The following is a 22,589-nucleotide window of genomic DNA, read 5'->3' on the forward strand; positions in this document are numbered from 1 at the left end:
AAATAATTTAAATACTGAAAATATCAAGTGTTAATTTGATTTTATTTACTTAGATTTTCGTTTCTGAAGAAGAGACGTCAGTTATTTTATACTAGAGCTTATAGATAGGGCTTGCCTTGCATAGTCAGGGCGCATTCCAAATGCACTCCTGCCATCAACGCTAAGCATAGTTTCGTTTGGAGAGAAATGCTACAACACCGATGCAGTTGAAATTCTATTCTTTTTCAGTAAATGAAGCAACATCACAGATTACTAATCATGAGAGAAAATATAGACTTTGGGACACTGGATTGTAAAAATGGATGCCTTACCCAAGTCTTGCTCACTCTTGAAACCTTGCGCTGCGTTCCAAGTAGCTGCCCGCAGATGTGCCGGATTAAAATCGGCGCGGCCAAATAAGAAAATCGGCCGATGCCGATTGATAAAAAAATAACAAAAATCGGCCGATTAAATCGGCTGGCCGATCGATCGGTCGGCCTCTACTGTCATGCCTCCCTAGTGATAAATGCTTGTCCCATGCTGACCTGCAAGGAGAAAAACATTAATAATAAAAATGATAATAGATAAAAATAGGGTGAAAATTACAGGAAGAAAATGCTAAACCACATAAAAATAAATTATCATTGACTGAGAAGTTGTTTTAGGTGGTCTGTGCGGGTGTGTGTATGTAATAACATGCAAACTTTGTGTGTATATGCATATGTTTGTGGAGACAGTCAGTATAATATACCTCCATATATGTACACAGACAAACAGTCCAACACAAGGACAGACAGACATACAGACCTACAAGTAGACAAAGAGAGATGCATACATAACTGTGAGGATTTTAATAATAATAATTTCAATAATTCTCTATAAGATCATGTGTAGTGACTATGTTGCTATCTAACCAATTGTGTGTTGGGCGAGCAGGAGGGTTGCATTATAAGTCTGGTTAACAGTCTTAGATAGTGGTGGACCTTATAAAAAGCTGGCGGATCAAAGTTTTGATATTGCACGGTTCCCATGCAATATTAAATGCAGTCAGGTTTATTTTTACAGTGTTTTATCTTTCCAAAGATATGTGCATTAAGAGAAGATTTTTTCAGTGCATAAAATATATATCCTGGTTTTTCAGTGCATAAGGATGGTTTTCAGTGAGTTAGACAGGGGTAAGGCATTCGGTGTGGGGGTTCATAACTGTATTATCAAACAAATGTTGTATAGGTGGACATAATAATATTTATAAAGCCTAAACATAAGCATCAGGGGTGTCTAGAGCGCAATATGAGCATATGTACAAGTGCATCTCAAAACAAATTACACACAGAGTGATATATTTTAGCTGTTTATTTCTTTTATTGGTGATGATTATGGCTTACAGCCAATATAAACTCAAATATCAGTGTCTCAGAATATTATATAAGACCAATTGGTACTTTTGGCAGTGTGCCAAGTCCTGCTGAAAAAATTAAATCCACATCTCCATAAAAGCAAGCATGAAGTGCTGTAATATTTTGTGGGAAAACACTGCACTGACTTTGTACCTGATAGAACACAGTGGATCAACACCAGCAGATGACATGTCTCTACAAACCATCACTGATCATCAGTAAATTTTGCATTTTATTTGGAAATCAAGGGAGCAGAGTCTGGAGGAAGAGTGGAGAGACACAGTTCAAGCTGTTTGAGGTCTAGTGTGAAATTTCCACAATCAGTGATGGTTTGGAGAGACATATCATCTGCTGGTGTTGATCCACTGTGTTTTATCAAGTCTAATGCAGTGCAGTGTTTTCCCAGAAAATCTTACAGCACTTTGTGCTTCCCTCTGCTACAGACAACTTTTATGATGATGTGGATTTCATTTTCCAGCAGGACTTGGCACACTGCCAAATGTTTGATCTTATATAATATTATAATTATCTGAGACAGTGATTTTTGGTTTTCCTTGGCTGTACGCCATAATCATCAATAATAAATCTAATAAACGCTTAAAATAGATCACTCTGTGTGTAATACACCTATATAATATATCAGTTTCACATTTTCAACTGAATTACTGAAATAAAATAACTTGATAACAATGATATTCTAATTTATATGTCCATTTGACCCATTTTCTATAATTTATGTTGTGTTCTTGTTCTTGTTTTATACTGGTTTTCATGCAGGTTATAAGAGTATCTGAGAGAGGAATTTAAACAGGGCCAGGGCTAATCACTGGTACCCTCTGCTGTCATCAAACTACACTCACATTCTTACTCTCAAAGTTCTGAATCAGTCAGTTCAGTAGTGCCTCTGCTTCTTGCTCAGTGCTGTGTTGTTTGAGTCTGTATCTGAAGGCGATGTGGTTGGCAGGTGGAAGGATGCCCAGTCCTGCTCGGCTGGTGTCCAGTGTTGCTTCCTGCTGATCCCCAGCCAGCTCCAGGTCACACATCAGTAGGATAATACACACAAACTGTTTCATTTCATTAATGGCAAAGAATCGCCCGGGACACATTGTGGCCCCTGATCCAAATGGCATGCGATAATACCGGATCTTCTGATCTCCTTTATAGAACTCGGTCTTCTCCTTCCCGTCTTTCACAAACCGGTCAAACTGGTACTGCTACAGGGACAAACACACATACACACTTATTCATACATTAATTCAGTTTAGCAGAAAAAATATACTCACTGACAAGAATCAAACATACTAAAAACACTTGTTAGAATAGACTGAATGAGTGAATGTAATGATGATATTTAATAGATATTTAATAAAACCCTGTTGGAGCCTCAAGCCTGGAAACAAGATGAAATACGGCTGAATAAAATCCTTTTCAATCCTTTTTTTTATACCAGACTATATATAACTGAATATAAAATGATTTGTTTATATTATTACCTGTGGGTTTGAGTAGATATCAGGGTCCAGGTGTGTGCTCTGGGGGTGCAGAACTACAATATCTCCTTTGCGCACACACACAGAGCACTGAGGCTCAAGCTGCAGACAAAAGTCCTCCTGAACCACTCGAATATTCATAGAAGCCGAGGACAAGCGAAGACTCTCATTAATAGCACTTTCTGCAGAGAAGAGACGTGCGGAGAACAAAAGAAAGAGACAAAGAAAGGGATGAGAATAACATTTGTTGTCCCAGAAATTATTGCGATAAACGATATTGTTTGCTATTTAAGACCATTAAATGGCACTAATATAAATGATAACATAATATCAGAACAAAGGAATCACACCCTTTTTAAGACAATAAACTTTTCATTCCTGTTTACACACCTAATTTTGGAACCCGAAAAGTTCCCAGCTTGAACCAAAGTAGCTTATAGTAGGTTCTTCAACATGTATATACACATATACACACTGCAAAGTGCAGAGGCAGGGCAAGCGTGGGTCCGCCCCACACTATGACGTGCAGCCCTGGTCTGTCCCAGCTGGCCCGCGTTGAACCGGCATAAAGACTTTGCCTCAGCTTTCACTCGAGAGATACGCTGATGATGAGAGTAAGGCTGAGGCAACACGAACCTAAGAGAGAAGTTAAGTGACTAGAGCCGCACTGGAACTTTTACTATGTTTCTTTAAGTTAGTTTTGGGCGCTGATGGGGGGCATTTTTCCAAATAAAGGTACAATTTGAGTTTATTTACTCCCTGTGTCTGTGTCTCTCTGTGCTTCCGCATTACAGGTCATGTTGTTGAGGTCAAATGATTGAGGTCATGTCCATTTATTGAAAGATAAGTCGATAATGTAATTACTGTGACAGACCTAGATGAGAAAATACAAAACCCAGAAAGAGAGAAAAGACATTTTAGTCTTGTTTCATCCACAATCCCCACTACTTCAGTTTTAATTGAGAATGACAATGAGTACATAAACAATCACATCACCATTACAGTTTGTGAGTAATAATGATAAACGAGATATGGTCAAGCAGTACTCGCTATACTTTTTTGCTTTGCAACCAGCCAATAAACTCACATAATACAGTGCATTGACTTATTAAAGGTCACCTTCCGCGAAAATCCGATTTTTCTTGTTTTTTGTGGAATACAGTAGGTCTCTCCGAGTTGAATGTGTACACCTGCACATTAAACTGTTTTGCAGCCCCCATTGTCTGCAGGAGCTAAGCAAAGAAATCCCCCCTCCCCCCCTCCGAAAAACGGGTGAATTTTGAATTATCTTTCTGCCTACGTAGGCAGAAACTCACAGACCAGCCCACCTTGGCTCGAGAAACTCCCAGAGGCGGAGCTGAAGCGACGCAACATCACCGCTCATCAGTTAGGAGGTGGGAGGGAGTGAGCGGCAGAGCGGTGGAGGGGCGTCGCAGTGCTCCTAGCCAATCAGAGGAGAGATATTTGCATGCTGTTTGCATGTATGAATATTCATGAGCAAAGCTGGAATCCGGTCATTTTGGACACACCCCTAAAACAGTCCATTAAAAAAGAGCTATACAGACACACCTGAGCACTTTTTTTTACAAAAACGGCTCACATGTCATTCATTCATACTAGAGACCACAACTAGACATTTTAAAATGAAAGAAAAAACGACGGAAGGTGACCTTTAATAACCACCCAGAGACTAAATTTGGACTTCTTTTGCAAAAAAAAAAAAAGGAACTATTTGTCTACTAAAAATGTTTGGTTACCCAGAGTTAAAGTCAGTGTTAAACCAGTAAGCTTGAGTCTGGAATTTTGAAATTGTGAAATGCATATTTTTTTAATCTTTGAGAGATTTAAGATTTAAGGCATTTTAAAAATATTTAATGATCTGCGGACACCCTGTAAAGACGAGGAGAAGACGACAGCCTCCACGTGGCCTCCTCTGTGAGTAGTGAGAAATGGTGCAAGACCAACTCATGAAACTAATGTCGCCGAAGAATCATCGAACTGGCAGACCAAGGTACAAGTCAAGGTCACAACCAAGAACATCCTCATCAAGACGGCCGGACACCCCCACTGTCGAAAACCAGGGTCTGACAGTGTTCCAACTCAACATCGAGGGCCTGACCATCGCCAAACTCGTCACCAGACATCAGTCATCAGACACCTCGCCGATTCCAAGTGGCGGTTATTCTCCTGCAAGAGACACACTGGGTTTCTGATGACAACCTCAAGCTGCCTGGGTTCCTCCTTGCTGGATCCATCTACAGTAAGAAGCATGGAATGGCAACTTTTGTCCGGGAAGGATTAAGCTGGTCTACCATCAGCCAAGCTCCATCTGGCTGCAACATTGAGTGGCTGGTCACAAAAATCCAAGAAACATTTGTTGTGAATGTATATAAGCCTCCCCCAACAGCGCTGATGGCATAATCACTTCCACCTGTGCCTGCTCCTGCCATCTATGCAGGAGACTTCAACTGTGAACACACAGATTGGGGTTACAACCGCACATCTCAAAATGGTGAAGTCCTGAGTGAGTGGGCTTCTAACATTGAAGCACTGTTGCTCTTTGACCCAAAAGAGTCCCCAAGCTTCTTCTCTGCACGATGGAACTTTTATACCAACCCAGACCTGGCCTTCGCCATATGGCGCAGCAATGACATAAAACCTGAGAAACGGGTCTTGGACAGATTCCCTCGCTCACACCACCGGCCATCCATCATCAAAGTACCTTCGCTGGTACAGCCGGTAGCTGGCAAACCGGTCAGGAGATGGAACTTCAGGAAGGCAAATTGGCAGTCTTTCATGGCAGAAACGGATAGAAGAACTGCTGGTCTGCCGGACCCCGAAACAGCTGATGTGGATGCTGCATACGCGGCCTACTGCAAAGTCCTCTTAAGGGCAGCAAAGCACAACATACCACGTGGCAACAACAAAAACTACATTCCAGGCTGGGATGAGGAGTGTAGCAGCCTGCTGCACAAACACCAGCAGACAAGCTCCAGGGGAGAAATGGATGCAACAGCAACAATTCTACTGCAGAAACTGGATGACACCCGGAGGACCAGGTGGAATTAAGTTGTGGAATCAATCAACTTCACCCACTCTAGCCGGAAAGCGTGGCAGACCATCAACCGGCTCTCAGGGAGAAAAACAACACCCCGCAGGTGTCCAGTGACTGCTGACGCCATTGCTTCCCAGCTCCTGAAAAATGGCCGCTTCCCAGATGCAGACAAAAACTTCACTCGACTGACCTCAAGTAAGGTATTGTCACTTTCCAGGGCAGCCAGTGTTGATGCCAACCTATCAGGAGACTTTACAGGGGCCGAACTAAGAGCAGCAGTGAGCAAACTGAAGCCGGGCAAATCACCAGGTCGTGACAACATCCACCCAGAATTTGTCATGCACCAAAGCAATAGAACATCTCGCTGGCTATGCTCATTCTTCACAATATGTTTCCGGAGGTCCACGCTCCCAAAGACCTGGCGGCGAGCTTCTGTCATAGCCATGCCAAAGCCAAACAAACCAACCGAAGACCCGAAGTCCTACAGGCCCATCTCTCTGTTATGTGTCCCGTACAAGATCTTGGAGCGTCTGATCCATAGCCGTATTGAACCAGTGGTGGACCCACAACTTCCACCAGAACAAGCTGGCTTCCGCCGAGGCAGGTCAACGGTGGATCAGGTAACACTACTTACTCAGGACATCGAGGATAGCTTCCAGGATAACGAGAAAGCTGGAGTAGTATTCCTGGACCTGACTGCCGCCTATGACACTGTGTGGCACCGTGGACTACATCTAAAACTGCTAAGGACAATCCCGGACCGGCACATGGTGAGATTTATTATGGAGATGCTATCAAACCGCAGCTTCACTGTCCAGACCAGCGATGGCCAGACCAGCAGGTTCCGCAAACTGAAGAACGGTGTTCCACAAGGCTCCGTCCTATCACCAATGCTGTTCAACATATATATCCACGACCTGCCGGACATAACATCCACCAAGTACGGATATGCAGACGATTTGGCCATAATGCTCCGACGCCCAACATGGAAGGCAATGGAAGATGGTCTCAACCAAGACATGGGTATCCTAGCAGACTACCTCCAAAAGTGGCACCTGCAACTGAGCGTGGGCAAGACAGCATCTGCAGCATTCCACCTCAACAACCGGGAAGCAAGAAGGGAACTGGATGTATATGTTGGCAACAATCGTCTGGAGTTCAAGCAAGCCCCCAAGTACCTTGGTGTACGCTTAGACCGAACACTGTCCTATAAGCAACATCTGGATGAAGTGAAGGCCAGGGTATCTGCCAGGGTTTCACTCATCCGCCGTCTGGCAGGTTCGACTTGGGGAGCTTCCCCCCAGACTCTTCGCATCTGCACGCAAGCCCTTGTTCTACCCGTAGCTGAATACTGTACCCCTGCCTGGAGTAGAAGCACACATGTGAGCAAGGTAGACACGGTGATCAACAGTGCCCTCTGGATTGTAACTGGCTGCCTGAAACCCACCCCTGTGTCCTACCTGCCAGTTCTGGCTGGGATCGCCCCAGCCAGCCTCCGACGGGATGCAGCTACCCTCACCCTTGCAAGAAAAGCCCAGAAATATGACTGGCACATCCTTTTACACAAAGCCACGATAACACCAGCCCCAGTCTCGCCATCCCTACAACAAGGCAGCACAAGAGATGCTACAGTCTATTCCTGAGGACTTGTCCAGGGACGCATGGCTGGCATCAGCCTGGCAACAGATGTGGGAGACGGCTGGGCCCTCCCGCATCCAACAATACATTAAGGACCCAGGAGGTGGGGTAAAAGGAGAAGACCTGCCACGACATCTGTGGACCTCCCTGAATTGTTTGCGCACTGGAGTAGGCCGCTTCAATTCATCTTTAAAGAGGTGGGGCCTGTCGGACAGTGCGGCATGAGAGTGTGGTGAACCGGAACAGATAGCCGAGCACATAATCTCCGGCTGCCCCCTATACAGCCCACCCTCAGAAGCTGGGCTCTTTAACTTAGACCCACAAACGAGGTCGTGGCTGCTAGACCCTGAGTTGGCCATCTGATGATGCACGAGAGAAGAACCCTGTAAACATCATAAAAAAAACTTGCTGCAGTAGGATCAGACAACATACCATTCATAAGCTAAAATCCAAGTCAGACTTATACAGATTTTTACACCTTACTCTGATCTAAGGGTGTTTTCACACTAGCAACATTTTTGTCCGGTTAAAACGGTTTGTTTGCACTCTTGGTGCGGTTTGTTTAGGCAGGTGTGAAAACAGTAATCATACTCAGTTGTGGACTAAAACTACACTGAGACCAGTGAGAGGAAGTGGTGTCTGGTGTGGTTCCATACATATTCTGTAGCGGTTCACACTCCTTTTATTTAAACTAAACAGCTGTTCAGTTGCAGTTTAACGTGATTAATTACCAGACTATTTACTACAGCTATGAACAAACATTGCTCTGCTGCTGCTCTATGCTAAACCTGTTTTCACACTGAACGCTGTATGTGCAGCGCTTTCCGCTCATGTCCAAACAGCTCTGCTTATTGCACAGACATCCCATTAAAAACACTGTGTTTGAATGTGCATTAGCGAATTTTCAGTGTTTAGTGTTAACGCAATTTCACGCTGCACAGCTGTTCTCGTACTGGTCTGAAGCGCAAAAACTTTAAGCTATATTTACTTTCTTTTTCCCACAACAGACAGCTCTGTCCAATCAAAGGAACACTTGTGCTTGTGTGGTTTGTTGGAGCACATTTTTTTTACATTACAGACCTACTGTAGTCCGATTATGAACTGATTTTTAAATGCATGTAAATTTAATTATAGAAATAAGAGAAGATGTTTATATTAGTAGACTTTACCGAGGTAAATCATTCTGTCAAGCTGTTCTCTGGTCAGGGTGACATCATCATTACATATAGAGGTTTCTTGTTCTCCGACCACATCAACAATCTCCTTTTTCACAGCTACAAGGGCTTGTGGGTCAGAAAGGAGGTGGTACACACACCAGAAGCATGCTGGGATAGTGTTCCCCACCGATGCCCAGAGCATGGCAAAGTGATGAGCTAGAGAGAGAGAGAGAGAGAAAGAGAGAGAAAGAGAGAGTTACTATGTACTGACTGAGACAATACAAGACTGTTACACATAACAATATACTAACAGTAATCAGGGCCTCATTTAGCTCCAAAACAGATTTAGTTCTTTGTTCTGTTGGATTCTAGATTGTATCTGATGACTGGAAAGTCCACTGAAGAACACTGAACTTACTGTTATGGTCATGAAAGCATGTTGAGATGACTTTTGCTATGACCAATCGAAGGTGGGTTTAGTGTATCACAAAAATGAGTACACCCCTCACATCTTTTCATTGGACAAAACTGACAAAATGACACTTTGACACAAGGAAAAGTAGTCTGTGTGCAGCTTATATAACAGTGTAAATTTTGTCTTCCCTTAAAATAACTCAATATACAGCCATTAATGTCTAAACCACAAGCAACAAAAGTGAGTACACCCCTTAGCGAAAGTTCCTGAAGTATCAATGTTTTGTGTGGCCACCATTATTTTCCAGATCTGCCCTACCTCTCCTGGGTATGGAGTTTACCAGAGCTTCACAGGTTGCCACTGGAATGCTTTTCCACACATCCATGACGACGAATATCACGGAGCTGGAAGATTATTTGTGACTTTGCACTCCCCACCTTTTGCTTGAGGATGCCCCAAAGATGTTCTATTGGGTTTAGATCTGGAGAAACGCTTGGCCAGTCCATCACCTTTACCTTCAGCCTCTTCAATAAAGCAGTGGACGTTTTAGAGGTGTGTTTGGGGTCGTTAGCATGCTGAAACTCTGCCCTGGGCAGTTTCCAGAGAATCATGCTCTGCTTCAGTGTTTCACAGTACATATTAGACTTCATGTGTCCCTCAATGAAATGTACAGTAACTCCCCAACACCTGCTGCACTCATGCAGTCCCAGACCATAGCATTCCCACCAACATGCTTGACTGCAGCCATGACAAACTTATCTTTGTACTTCCACACATGCTTGAGACCATCGGAACCAAACAAATTAATCTTGCTCTCATCAGACCATAGGACATGGTTCCAGTAATCCATGTCCTTTGTTGACATGTCTTCACCAAACTGTTTACGGGCTTTCTTGTGTACAGACTTCAGAAGAAGCTCCCTTCTGGGCTGACAACCATGCAGACCAATTTAATGACCCCCTCTTCAATCTCTGCAGCAACTCTTTCAAGGACAGCATTTGGATATGAGGCTGAGCATGTGCACTCAGCTTCTTTGGATGACCAACGCGAGGTTTGTTCTGAGTGGACCCTGCTCTTTTAAAACTCTGGATGATCTTGGCCACTGTGCTGCTGCTCAGTTTCAGGGTGTTGGCAATCGTTTTATAGCCTTGGCCATCTTTATGTAGCACAACAATTCGTCTTTTAAGATTCTCAGAGAGTTATTTGCCATGAGGTGCCATGTTGGAACTTTCAGTGACCAAAAGACTACTTTTCCTTGTGTCAAAGTGTCATTTTGTCAGTTTTGTCCAATGAAAAGATGTGAGGGGTGTATTCATTTTTGTGATACACTAAACCCACCTTCGATTGGTCATAGCAAAAGTCATCTCAGTACAGTGTGAGAGCTGTACTACACAACAATTCGTCTTTTAAGATTCTCAGAGAGTTCTTTGCCATGAGGTGCCATGTTGGAACTTTCAGTGACCAATATAAGAGAGTGTGACAGCTGTACTACATAACAAAATCGTCTTTTAAGATTCTCAGAGAGTTCATGAGGTGCCACGTTGGAACTTTTAGTGACCAATATGAGTGTGAGAGCTGTACTACACAACTGAACACATCTGTTCCCTATGCACACCTGAGACCTAATAACACTAACGAGTCACATGACATTTTGGAAGGAAAATGACAAACAATGCTCAATTTGGAGATTTAGGGGTGTGGGCTTGTGTTGCCGATGGTTTAGACATTAATGACTGTATATTGAGTTATTTTGAGGGAAGAATAAATGTAAACTGTTATAAAAGCTGAACACAGACTACTTTTCATTGTGTCAAAGTGTCATTTTGTCAGTGTTGTCGCATAACTGCAAGTTTACGTGTGGCTGGCTTCCAGCAGGCACAAGACGTCACATTGACGTCAGAAAGACGTTGGACTCTAACCTTGGTCAGACATTAAATATTAGTTGGAAATGATCACTCAGGTTGAGGTCAAACTCTGTTACACAGACATTTTAGTTGTAAATTAAAATCGGATTGCCATCAAAACCCAATGTCAGGTTGACATTAAAATCTAGGGCGCCGAGTGGTCCAGCGGTCTAATGCACTGCCACTATGAGCGGGAGGTTGCAGGTTCGAACCCCCGCTCATGCAGCTTTGCCATCAAGCTGCCGGTGCTCAGAGGGAGCAAAATTGGCTCTGCTCCCTCTGGGGTGGGTAGATGGCGCTCTTTCCCCATCACACTTAAGGTGGCGCTGGGCGGCACGAGGCGTCTGTGAGCGGATGAATCGGAACCTAGCCGCTGTGCTTTCCTCCGAGCGCGCTATCCGCTCAGGCAATGATTCATCCGCAGCAGCTCGAAAAAAGGGGTGATTGACTTCACACGTGTCGGAGGAGGCGTGTGCTCGTCCGCATCCAGGGTCACAGGCGTCACCGGTGATGGGGACGCACAAAGGGGTGGGACAATTGGATATCCAAATTGGGAGAAAAATGGGGAAAAATCAGAAATAAAATTATTAAAATAAAAAAAAATACTAACTTTGGGCTGACATTGAATTTAGATTTGTTTTCAGTCAGATATCACTCAAAAATGTCAAGCTCCAACATTTTAGGTTATAGTTTTATATTTTAACAGGACATAAAATCATTTTGGCATTAAGATCCAATGTAGACATTAAATTGGAGTGTTGATCAGATATCACTCAAACATTATATAGACACTATATAAACTGGCTTGAAGTCAAATCCCATAACTGCTTTGACATCAAGCTCCAACTATAGACAGATGTTAAATTTAGGCTGGAAATCAAAGTCAGGTATAGCATGGAGGCTAATATTGCAAGCTACCTATGGAGTCCTCTGCTATTTTACTCAACGTTTAATCTTCCAGACACTGCGCCGCTCACAGTTCAGAAGCTCACTAAAAAGCATCAAAATTATATATTATAATACAGCAAAAAAGGTTGTAGACTGCTAGACACATCACACTACACTATTATTACTGTCTTTCCAAAAAATACAGGGAAACAACAACATACAATCAGTAGGGGTGGGCGATATGGCTCTAAAATAATATCACGATATTTCAGGGTATTTTTGCGATAACGATATACTTGGCGATATAAGAAAACTAAAATAATTCATTCATTTCATCATTTCACAGTATAATCATAATGTGGCAAAATAAATAGTATAGCATAACATAATATAATGCAGCAAATAATATTGCAGAATATTTAGTGCATGCATATAAACTGCAAACTAAAACAATTATACAATAAATACACCTAAAGCTTCACAGTAAATAATACACTACTTTTAAGACAGAACAGCCCTATTATCACGATATGGATTTTTAATATCATGATATTTCTGTGTCACGATATATTGTATACGATATAGTTTTGCCCACCCCTAATAATCAGTATTGCACACTCCTAATCAGGCATTTTCTTTACAGGACCAGGGAGCCAGTTCCAATCTGTAGTTTTGCTGTAACAGAGTGCCCTCTGTTGTCCTGAAAGTGCCATTAACTACTTAGACAGTAAGGCTACGCAATACTGAAAAATATATACATTCAATTGAGATTATTCCAATTAAAAAAATATATATATATATATTTTCACCATATTCCTCCAAAAGTCAATAATCCAACATGTCTCATATTAATAATGCTTTCTGTATATTAAAGATTGCAGTGAAATTATTGATATTGTGCAGATTTAATTTATTTCAGATAATTTACATATAATGTACATGACATTGCATGCCCTGTGATGTAACGATTCCGCATTTGCACACTGTGATGCAGTAAAATAATACAATAATAATCATTCAGGCCTACTAGCTCATTTGTTTATTTTAGACCTTTTTTCGGTCAAAAAAAGAGCTTTATTTTAACCGATTTTACTTTATTTTAAGTGTGGTGACGCTATTAGTTAGCAGGCCAAAACAAGGCAGAAATCGATTTCTAATTCTAACTTTCTATACAACCTTAAATATTACAGAAGGTTCATTTGCTCCACTCCATTCCACAGGGTCACTAAGCAGTGGCCTTTTATTTCCTACATACTTATGAAATGCCCTCTTGTATGTAAATGTAATATGTAAATATTAGGGCGTCAACGTTAAAGCGCTAACGCACACAATTCATTTGTAATCATTGACCGCAACTTCCGACGTAATCTGCCCCGATCCCACCCAACGCACATATTATTTATGTTGTGAGAACGTGATCTGGTCTCAATCCAACGCAGCTATCAAATATACTTCTTTTTAACTGAGCTAAACTGCTGATAAAGCGCAGTTTAATCTGATATATTAGTCAGATAACATGCTGATACATGTTGTTTACACACTGAGCATGGTATGTGCAGTGTTTACTGCTCGCAGTGTTTACTGCGCTGCATGTCCTATTGAAATCACTGTGTTTAAATAAGCAGCAACAAACCTTTTTAGCGGCTTCAGATATACACAGATATATGTGCTGGAACACAGAATCTTTTCACTACTATTTACTTTATTGCTCCTTTGCCAGACATCTCTGACCAATCAGAGAAGACGATGTGCTCACGTGGTTTATTGGGGTGCATTTTGGTGCGTTTAGGTTTATGCCTGTGTGAAACCAAACCAAACAGAGGATGAAAACACTCCAAATAAACTCATCAACTCGAGTGGTCCAGCGGTCTAAAGTGGTGCAACTATGAGCAGGAGGTCGCAGGTTCAAACCCCGTTCATGCAGCTTGCCATCAGCTGCCGGCGCTCAGGGGGAGCAAAATTGGCCCTGCTCCATCTGGGTGGGTTGATGGCGCTCTCTCCCCACATCACTAAAGGGTGATGTCGATCAGAACAAAACATCTGTGAGCTGACGTATCAGAACCGGGATATCATTAGTGATAGGGGGAGTCCTAATGAGTGGGTTGGGTAATTGACTGAGCAAAATTGGAGGCTGCTGGGTTGATGCCCTTTTTGCAACAGCATGTATGAATGTGCCATACTGGAGGAGCTACTTCAGCACTTCATGTTTCTCTCTGCTGACACCTTTTATGGGGATGCGGGTTTTACTTTTTCCAGCAAGACTGCCTCAAGTACCAATTGGTCTTATATAATGTTCTAATTTTCTGAGACACTGATTTTTGGGTTTTCATTGGCTGTATGTCATAATCATCAACAAAAAAAGAAATAAACACTTAAAATAGATCACTCTGTGTTTAATACATCTATATATTATATGAGTTTCACATTTTGAACTGAATTACTGAAATAAAGTAACTTTTCAATGATATTTAAATTTTTTGAGATGCACCTGTATCTGCTGAGATTTTCACTGTTTTGCTAGTTAAGCAATCAGAAGTTTGCAGGTCTGTATACATTACCTGCTCTGTCCAGGTCTTTGAGTGTGTCGTATTGGTGGAACAGTTCAGTTCGCATCTGTACGAACTCTGATGGACTGCTCCATTCCGCCATTCTGCAGGGATGAAAAAACCTGATCAGCTCCTCACGAATAGATTTAGTTTTTCCCAGTAAGCCGATGGGTACGTGAGCGATCAGGAGAGGAAACTTGGCATCAAACTTCTTAAAATTTTCACGTAGTGTGTCAATCCAACAAATTTCTTCTGACGTTTTCTTCGTTTCTGTGTTCGCACGTGAAGGATGTCCATATAGAGTCAGAAATGTTGCCTCAAACATCACACGCTCACAGAACTCATACAGCCCATCCCTCCGCCAGTCACACTCTGGCCCTCCCCCCCAGGAGAGGAAGTGCTGTCGTACGACGCGCTGTAAGTTTCCCATCATCCTGTGTGTAAGCGAATTGAGTGCAGGACCCTGCAGGAGCAGGAATAGCTTCTGGATTCTTTCACTCATGCCGGGGAACCTTCCAGAGCGGACAGCTGGATAGCCGAATGTGGTAGATGCTGCTGCATCTGAAAACTCATGGAAGTCCAGCTGTTTTCCTTGTTTAATCACGGCCGGGTACAGGAGAGGGTTCATCACAAACGTCATGTATTTACCTACAACAAAAAAAATAATAATTTAACTAGCTACAAAACACTACTGTCACGTAATTCCTAAATTACAATACTTTACACACTTGGACAATATGCCTTAATTTTACTATACTTTAAATATCAAGGGTCTCATCAGTGCTGAAAGAATCCTCACCAAATTCTACATTTTAATACAGAGAGTGTTAAAATCCTGTTTTAATGGACTACATGCAACAAAACAAAATACAAATAACTGTGCTATACATGAGGGGGTGTTTGAATAGCAGTTTTTAGGAATCTGCCAATGAAGATGAAGTTTGTGTTATAAATATTGTTAATATTAGCATTTATGATTATGTCTTATAAATGTCTATATCATAATATATTTTTTCACCATATCAGCCAGCAGTAAGTGATTTAATACTGCTTCATACTGAAAATCATATTGGCTTGACCAAAATAAAGTAAAGACAAAATTATGTTCAAAATTATTTAACACCCACTGGAGTAAAGTGTTTTGGCAATTTATTTTAACTTTTTTTTTTTTTCTTGTTCACAGTTAAATCAATAAAAGATTTGTATAATAGACAAAAGCAACTTAAATTACAACAGTATTTTTGTTGTAATTTCCTCATTAACACAATTATTCAACCTCTTTAGCACATACAACATTAGTACTTAGTACAACTCCCTTTGGCACTAATAACTTTCGTTGTAAAACATTGCTAAGTTTCTTGTAGCAATCAACAGGTATTTAAGCCCTTTCCACATGAGCAAAGGCCTCCAGTTCTTTAACATTCTCGGGCTGAAGTGTTGCAACTGCCTTCTTCTAGCACCACCAGAGATTTTCTAAGGGATTGGACGATTGGGATGGCCACTTCAGAATCTTCCAGCTGTTCTTCTGCAACCAAGCCATGATAGAAATGGAGGTATGCTTGGGATCGTTGTCCTGTTGGAAGGTCCAAGCTTCTGCTTTGTCACTTACTGCCTGACATTTCCACTTAAGATCTCCTGCCCCAAGTCAAGAAGAAGATTAAAAGAAGATTTTGTTTTGCAGTGATGATACACAGTTTGACCTGTAGGGTATTCGAAGTTAAAGGAGAATTCCTGTGGGAAATGGACTTGTGATGTAGCAAAATACTGTATGATAACAAGTACAAACTTTTGTAGATTAGCCCAAACATAAAAATTGCTGTTTACAGAAACGTTCCATCCAACCTGGCTGGAGAGCATCTGTGGACAGCAATTTTTAATGTTTGCCACAGAAGCTCAGTGGGATTTAGGTCAGGACTTTGACTGGATAATTTTAACACATGAATATTCTTTGATCTAAATCATTCCTCTGTGGCTCTGACTGTATGTTTAGGTTTAGGTCATTGTCTTGCTGGAAGGTGAATCTCCTTCCCAGTCTCAAGTCTTTTGTAGCCTCCAACAGGTTTTTTTCCATCCATCTTCACATCAACTCTGACCAGCTTCTCTGTCCCTGCTGAAGAAAAGCATCCCCACACCCTTATGCTGCCACCACCATGTTTTACAGTGAGATTGATGTGTTTAGGGTGATGAGCGCCACACAAAGCTATTTGCATTTAGAGCCACACACAGATCTGTAGACAATTTAAGTTAGGAAAATGTACATTTTTACAAATGTAAAGGTACTTTTTTATCCTCCTTTTCCTCTTTTTATTGTCTCACACTGCTCCACTGATTGTTTCTAGCCAGTTGCATTAGTTGCTCCCTTCCTCCCACACATGCACAAACATGCACACACACACACACACACACACACACACTCTAACAACTAAACACATGTCTTAATGTTGTAATACTTCTAACCCCAGTTCCCCGCTCCAGGCAAAATTAGCAGGCATTTTACACAGTGATATAATTTTCTACAGACAGCACTTCCTGTTCTCAGTCTGGGTTTTTGTTCTGGACTGTTCTTCAGGATCTAACAGTTAGTCTTGTGTAGGTGTGTGTGTACATGAAGTACCTGCAATTAGTACAGTAAAGACATCGCCATGCTTTTCTTGTAGCCGCTGAAGAAATTGATAGGAGTCTTTCCTGAACTCCAGAGCTTTTCCCAGAAATGGAATCCAGCCTTTTATCAACGGAGGCTCTCCCTCTCTCCTACCACACACACAGACACACAGACACACACACACACTTATAATGGAATACAGTAGAGACTTGAGGAATGCAGGCCCAAAAAACCCTAAACTAAACAAAGATACTGGTTTAAACGTGGGAGTGTGAATAACATTTTTTGGTCCCTCAGAAAACTATTAAAACTTTCAATTTCAATTTATATGCTTTATTCACCAAGTTGGTGTTAACACAAAAAAACAAAAACAGACAAGCAAATAAAGATATAAAGAAACAAAATTATATTAACACTAAATAAAATTATTATATAGCATTGATAATGTTAAAAACAACTACAGCAGGTTTTCTGTGTATGGTCCACCATGCTAGTGTCAATGCAGTGCTGAAAATAAATATAATAACTTCTCTGTGGTGGTCTCTCCTGTGGGGTTCTGAACATTGAAGAACAACAGGGTGAAAGGAGGATAATAATAAAGTATGCAGTCTGTAATTAAACAACTATAAAGTGCTCATGTGTCCTATATGCAAAAAATGTATAAAGGGTATAGAAAGAAGGAGGTGGTCATAATGTAATGCTTAATCTGTATGTATATATAAACCACTCACAGACGGAGGTGGGTAAAGCTGTGTTTAATGCACGTGAACGACTAAATCTGTGTTTTGGATGTTTTTCAGAGTCCTTATTCTGAGTAATTAATGCTACTGAGTGTTTAGTCTGGGAAAACAAAGTGTGCTCAAACTGCTTAAGCAAACCAAACTCACTTTTTGGGACGGAGCCAATAGAACTGGGTCACCCAAACACACTGGGGGTAAAGGGGATATTTAACCACATGATGAATGAGGTGTAATAGTTTTACATGGACCTTTATTGTTATTAAATCTACTCAATCTTATCACCTTCCTGTCGGCGGCGCAAGCAGTCGCACCAGCCACTCCGGGAACAAAACACAGTGCTTTTTTGTTTGTACTCTTGTTAAAAACCCGATATGAACTCGCAATCAAGCAAGAGTTTCCTATCAGAGCAACTAGCAGCCACATATTTGCTGCTTCATTCTATAGAACTATAAACTAGCTGCTGTGATCATGTATGTCCTATATGTTATAGTATGTTACATATCTCTGCACCTTATTCTCACTAGAATTTACATTGTAATCGGTACTGCACCGTCCTGTCTGTTAAACTGTCTCACGTCTGTTGTATTTATTGTAGTGTAGTTGCACTTTTGAACTTTGTTTGTCTAATGTGTTGTTGTTCCATGTTGCACCATGGTTCTGGAAAAACATAATTTCGTTACACTGTGTACCTGTTCTCAGATGTAATGACAAGAAAACACTTTTGACTTGACTTGACTTACATACTACATTACAATTTACATTACATACTACACTACATTACATTACTCTTCACCTGTCCCAGCTCTGAAAACAGCATTGCTATCTCGCCACTGGAGCAGAGAAGCAGCTTAACGAAACCATGTATCAAACCCGCTGTTTACTCCCTAAACCACCACTGCCCCAATCAATATGATGGCTAGGGCTGCAACAAATATTCAACATAATCAACAATGTTAATTAAAATTTGTACGCTTTGAATTTCAGTGTTGGCTACTAGTGCTCGGGACAGAAGAACAGCAGAGGAAGGTTTAGGGCTGCTCACTTACTCAACTTACAGTCAGCATTGTCAGCAAATGTGACCAAACACATAGTACAAAGTACATAGGTATTCTAAATATCAGAACATTTTTACAGTTAAATGTCTTCTGGGCATTTAAAGGGCAATCCTATCCAGACGCCACCAGCCACAATCCTTAAACAGTGGTGCTTGTCAGATTGTGAACCACTTAGAATTAAGCAATAATACACGATGGGGAGAGCTATAACATGAGTGCCTACGACTGCAGCACAGCAGTACCAATATTACACGTTACAGCACAAACCTCGAGTGTATTATTGCAATAATATGACAGTTCCATTATCACTGTTTACTGAAAGATTTTGGGTTAAAGAGGAGGAGAAAATATGGTCCGTTTGGTTATAAACACTCCACGAGTTGAAATGGTTCCATTCGTTCGTAATTCGTTTTAGGTTACCTGTATGTGGAGGAGTAATACATGGAGATCTTCGGTTGCAGTGCATTACCGGCTGATAACGGCACTTATAGAACGCCTCTCAGCCAATCACATTACAGGGTCAGAACTAACTGTAGTATAATTTTCAATATTTCTGCATAAATATGACCTAAAAAAAACTTTCCATTTTCAGACTAACTACTAAAGTAGATATAAAGTAGAGAACCCAGTTAAACAAATGGGACAAAAATATTATATTTGATTTGAAAAACATTTGCTTTTGGTATCTGGTGGGTCCCTTATATGAAATAAAAGGGTGTCCCATAACTTTTGATTCACGCTGTATGGTAAAGTGTGCATAGTTTCTGCTTTTCCAAGAAACATTGCTAGGTACCCCTTCACACTGGGCTGTGTATAATACAGCCTGTTACCTGCAATGAATTTCACACCCATGCTCCACATATTTCATATCTTAGTGTATCTTGTTTAAAGTTGTTGATCACAGGTTAAGGACAGATTTAGTAATGGGCCCTTGGGTAAAAGACAGGAAACAAAAAACCCATGGATACACATTGTTAGATACATTCATTTAGACCAGTGGTTCTCAAATTGTGGTACCGCTGGTGGTACTTGAAGCATGCCAAGGTGGTAAACTAGATGACCTCAGAACATCTGCTTGCATTGAAATATTAACAACTAAAATCTATAAAGTTTCCACCTGTAATTTTTCTAGTATTACATTAGTTGTTAGTTAGAACCTGTATGTAAAAACCTACACCATAGTCCTTCACTCTCTTTGAGCTACAGTTTTACCATTATTAACATCAGTTTCATTGGTCCTACAGTAAAACCCTGTGGAACGCCACAAGATATGATAATCAGTCATATCATCATATCAGCCAGTCGCCAACAGTTCAAAGAAAGCCTAGATAAGAGCTCCACTGTTCAATGTATTTTTTTATATATATACTTATTGACCTTGATTATCTGTTTACACACAGTTCTTTCATCAGAAACCATGGAATTAGTCCAGTACTTTTCCACTTCATTTCATGTACTTTTTTTACATTGAGTATTTGAAATTATAGTGAAAGCTTAGTCAGAAACAATACAAACAGAAACAAATGTGAACATTTAGGATTAGAAGATAATGGCATGGGCGAAAAAAATAAAAGGGCACCTACTGCACAACATGGGGCTCTGTCTATGTGCAAACAGAAGAAAGGCAGAAGTCCAAACATAGATAGGCACTTATTAAGAAATTATCATATTTAATTGATCTTGGGGGCACAATCATAATTTACTGCAGAATGCTAGCAATAGGGACATAGCTTTACCCATACAGAGAAATGGCTTTTTTTACTTTACTAACAAGCTCAAAGTAGCTTCACACTTCATTGGTAGATTTTAAGAGACTGTGAAAGAGTCGGCTGGTGAGACAGAATGAATATGTCGGTTAGAGGAATTCATGCATTTTCGCGGAATTAATGTCACCCTATCACCCTAACCATTTAAAGTTCTCAATGCCTTGTTTTAAGTGCCTAATTCTAGCAATAGAGTGTGGAGCTACTTTGAACTTATAAATTGTGTAAAAATAGCCATTTTTCTGAATGGGCAACATTACGCCAGCATTGTTGCAAGCTTAGCATCGGCTAAAAGTGCTATATTAGGGAATAGTGGGGGTGGACGGAGGTATGAGTTCTCCCTTTAACAAGAGTTAACCATAACCATAAGGGCACCGGGAGGGGGGTGGCACCCTGTCTGAGTCCACCAGTGCAGCAGTTAATGTGAGGAAACCTCCCAACATAATCAGAGATGAAGCAGTTTTGTACATAGGAATAGGCTAACACTCCTAATCAACAGTTACAAGAAGCGTTTAGCTGTAGTTATGCAGTTTTATCTATGTTCACACCAGATACTGAAAGCAAAGGCTCAGCTATTTTACCACTTATCTATAGTACTGAATTATTTCCCTCAATAAATAAATAATTAAAGCTAATAATTTTGTCTTATTTGTTTGATGTGATTCTCTTCTTATCTTCTTTTGTTGTGAGTTGTGTAAAACTGTTTAAAATCATATGCAAAAGTATGCAGAAATATAAACAAAAAATCTAAAGGGTTCATAAACATTTAAGCATCACTGCCACTATGTGAAAATGATGGGTTTTCTGTTATTTTTCTATATAAGTCTGCCATTTTAAAGTTGTATTCATCACGTTTTATACCCCCAAACCATATAACACTGTATTATCACATAAAGTGAATCATTAAAAATGACTGAACTCACCTCCTTCTCCTGAGCAGCAGGTGAAGGAAAGCTAGTGAGGCGAAGCCAAGAAACGCCGTCAGTAACGAGCCCAGCATGTCCACCGCTTCTGTTCAGCAGCTACAATAAGCTCCAGACTGTCCGAAATCTCCAGTGAGAAAAAACAATTTCACCTCAATAAGCAGGACTGAGGGTCCCATGCGGCTGGACTGAATATGACCCCAGCTTTTTCCTGCACACCCCTTTCTAACCGAACAGCCGACAACCGCCCGCAACCGCGTTCTCTACAAGAACACGCATAAAACACGACAAAACAGGCGAGTAATTAATAATAATATCTGTACTGACTTTCTGCCCTGGCCAGCCTGTTGCTGCTGAGACTGCTGCTCAGGAGGGGGGCGGCGCGTGTGGCGCATGCGCAGTGCAGCAGCTTCCAATGTAGGCAAACATCATACATATACAACAGTAAATAATTGTACAGTAAAGGCATTAAAGGTATTTACATTCCTTATTCTGTAGGAAGAAGTATACTAGGGTTTACATACTTCTGTAGACGTTAAAATATCAACTAAAATATCAAAACTACTCCCTTTCAAACTCTGCATCCATTACAATGGACATCACATATTTTCTTTATTTTAAAATATTTTGTTGCACATAACACATTTTTTTTGCTGTTTAGGGATGGTTTACGAAATAAAAAGGTCAATATGAAATATAAAATACTACACACACTTTTAATAATGGGTATTTAAATGTAAATAAAAGCATTTATTTCAACAATATTCAGTGACTGATCATGCTTTAACAAAATATAGGAAATGATGACTTGTGAAACTCCTAGAGACCTTTACTTCATATATCAGCATAAATAAAGCTCGTAGCTCTTTTTAAAATGTAAGAATAGAAAGTTAATTGTGTGAAAATGTAAGGGGTAGGAGAAATGTTTAAAATTAACCATGTGAAATTTTAATTAATGTTAATTCAACACTAATTGAGTACAAACTAGCTAAAAATACAAGTTTCAGTACCATTTACTGTTTTCTGTCTTTTCTGTA

At 40.7% G+C, this 22,589-nt stretch overlaps 1 protein-coding gene across 1 annotated transcript; it reads right to left on the reverse strand.

Annotated features, from left to right (window-relative positions):
* Positions 1–815: 815 nt before the first annotated feature.
* On the reverse strand, positions 816–21,926 carry LOC103031147 (cytochrome P450 7B1). The gene is made up of 6 exons (XM_022679275.2): positions 21,553–21,926; positions 17,084–17,220; positions 14,482–15,117; positions 8,729–8,932; positions 2,870–3,048; positions 816–2,590 (listed from the first exon to the last, which is right to left on the reverse strand). The coding sequence occupies exons 1-6, from the start codon at positions 21,627–21,629 to the stop codon at positions 2,264–2,266; spliced, it is 1,560 nt and encodes a 519-aa protein (XP_022534996.2). The 5' UTR covers positions 21,630–21,926; the 3' UTR covers positions 816–2,263.
* Between the last annotated feature and the right edge of the window lie 663 nt (positions 21,927–22,589).

The sequence above is a fragment of the Astyanax mexicanus genome, chromosome 4, assembly GCF_023375975.1.
Source record: "Astyanax mexicanus isolate ESR-SI-001 chromosome 4, AstMex3_surface, whole genome shotgun sequence".
NCBI lineage: Eukaryota > Metazoa > Chordata > Actinopteri > Characiformes > Acestrorhamphidae > Astyanax > Astyanax mexicanus.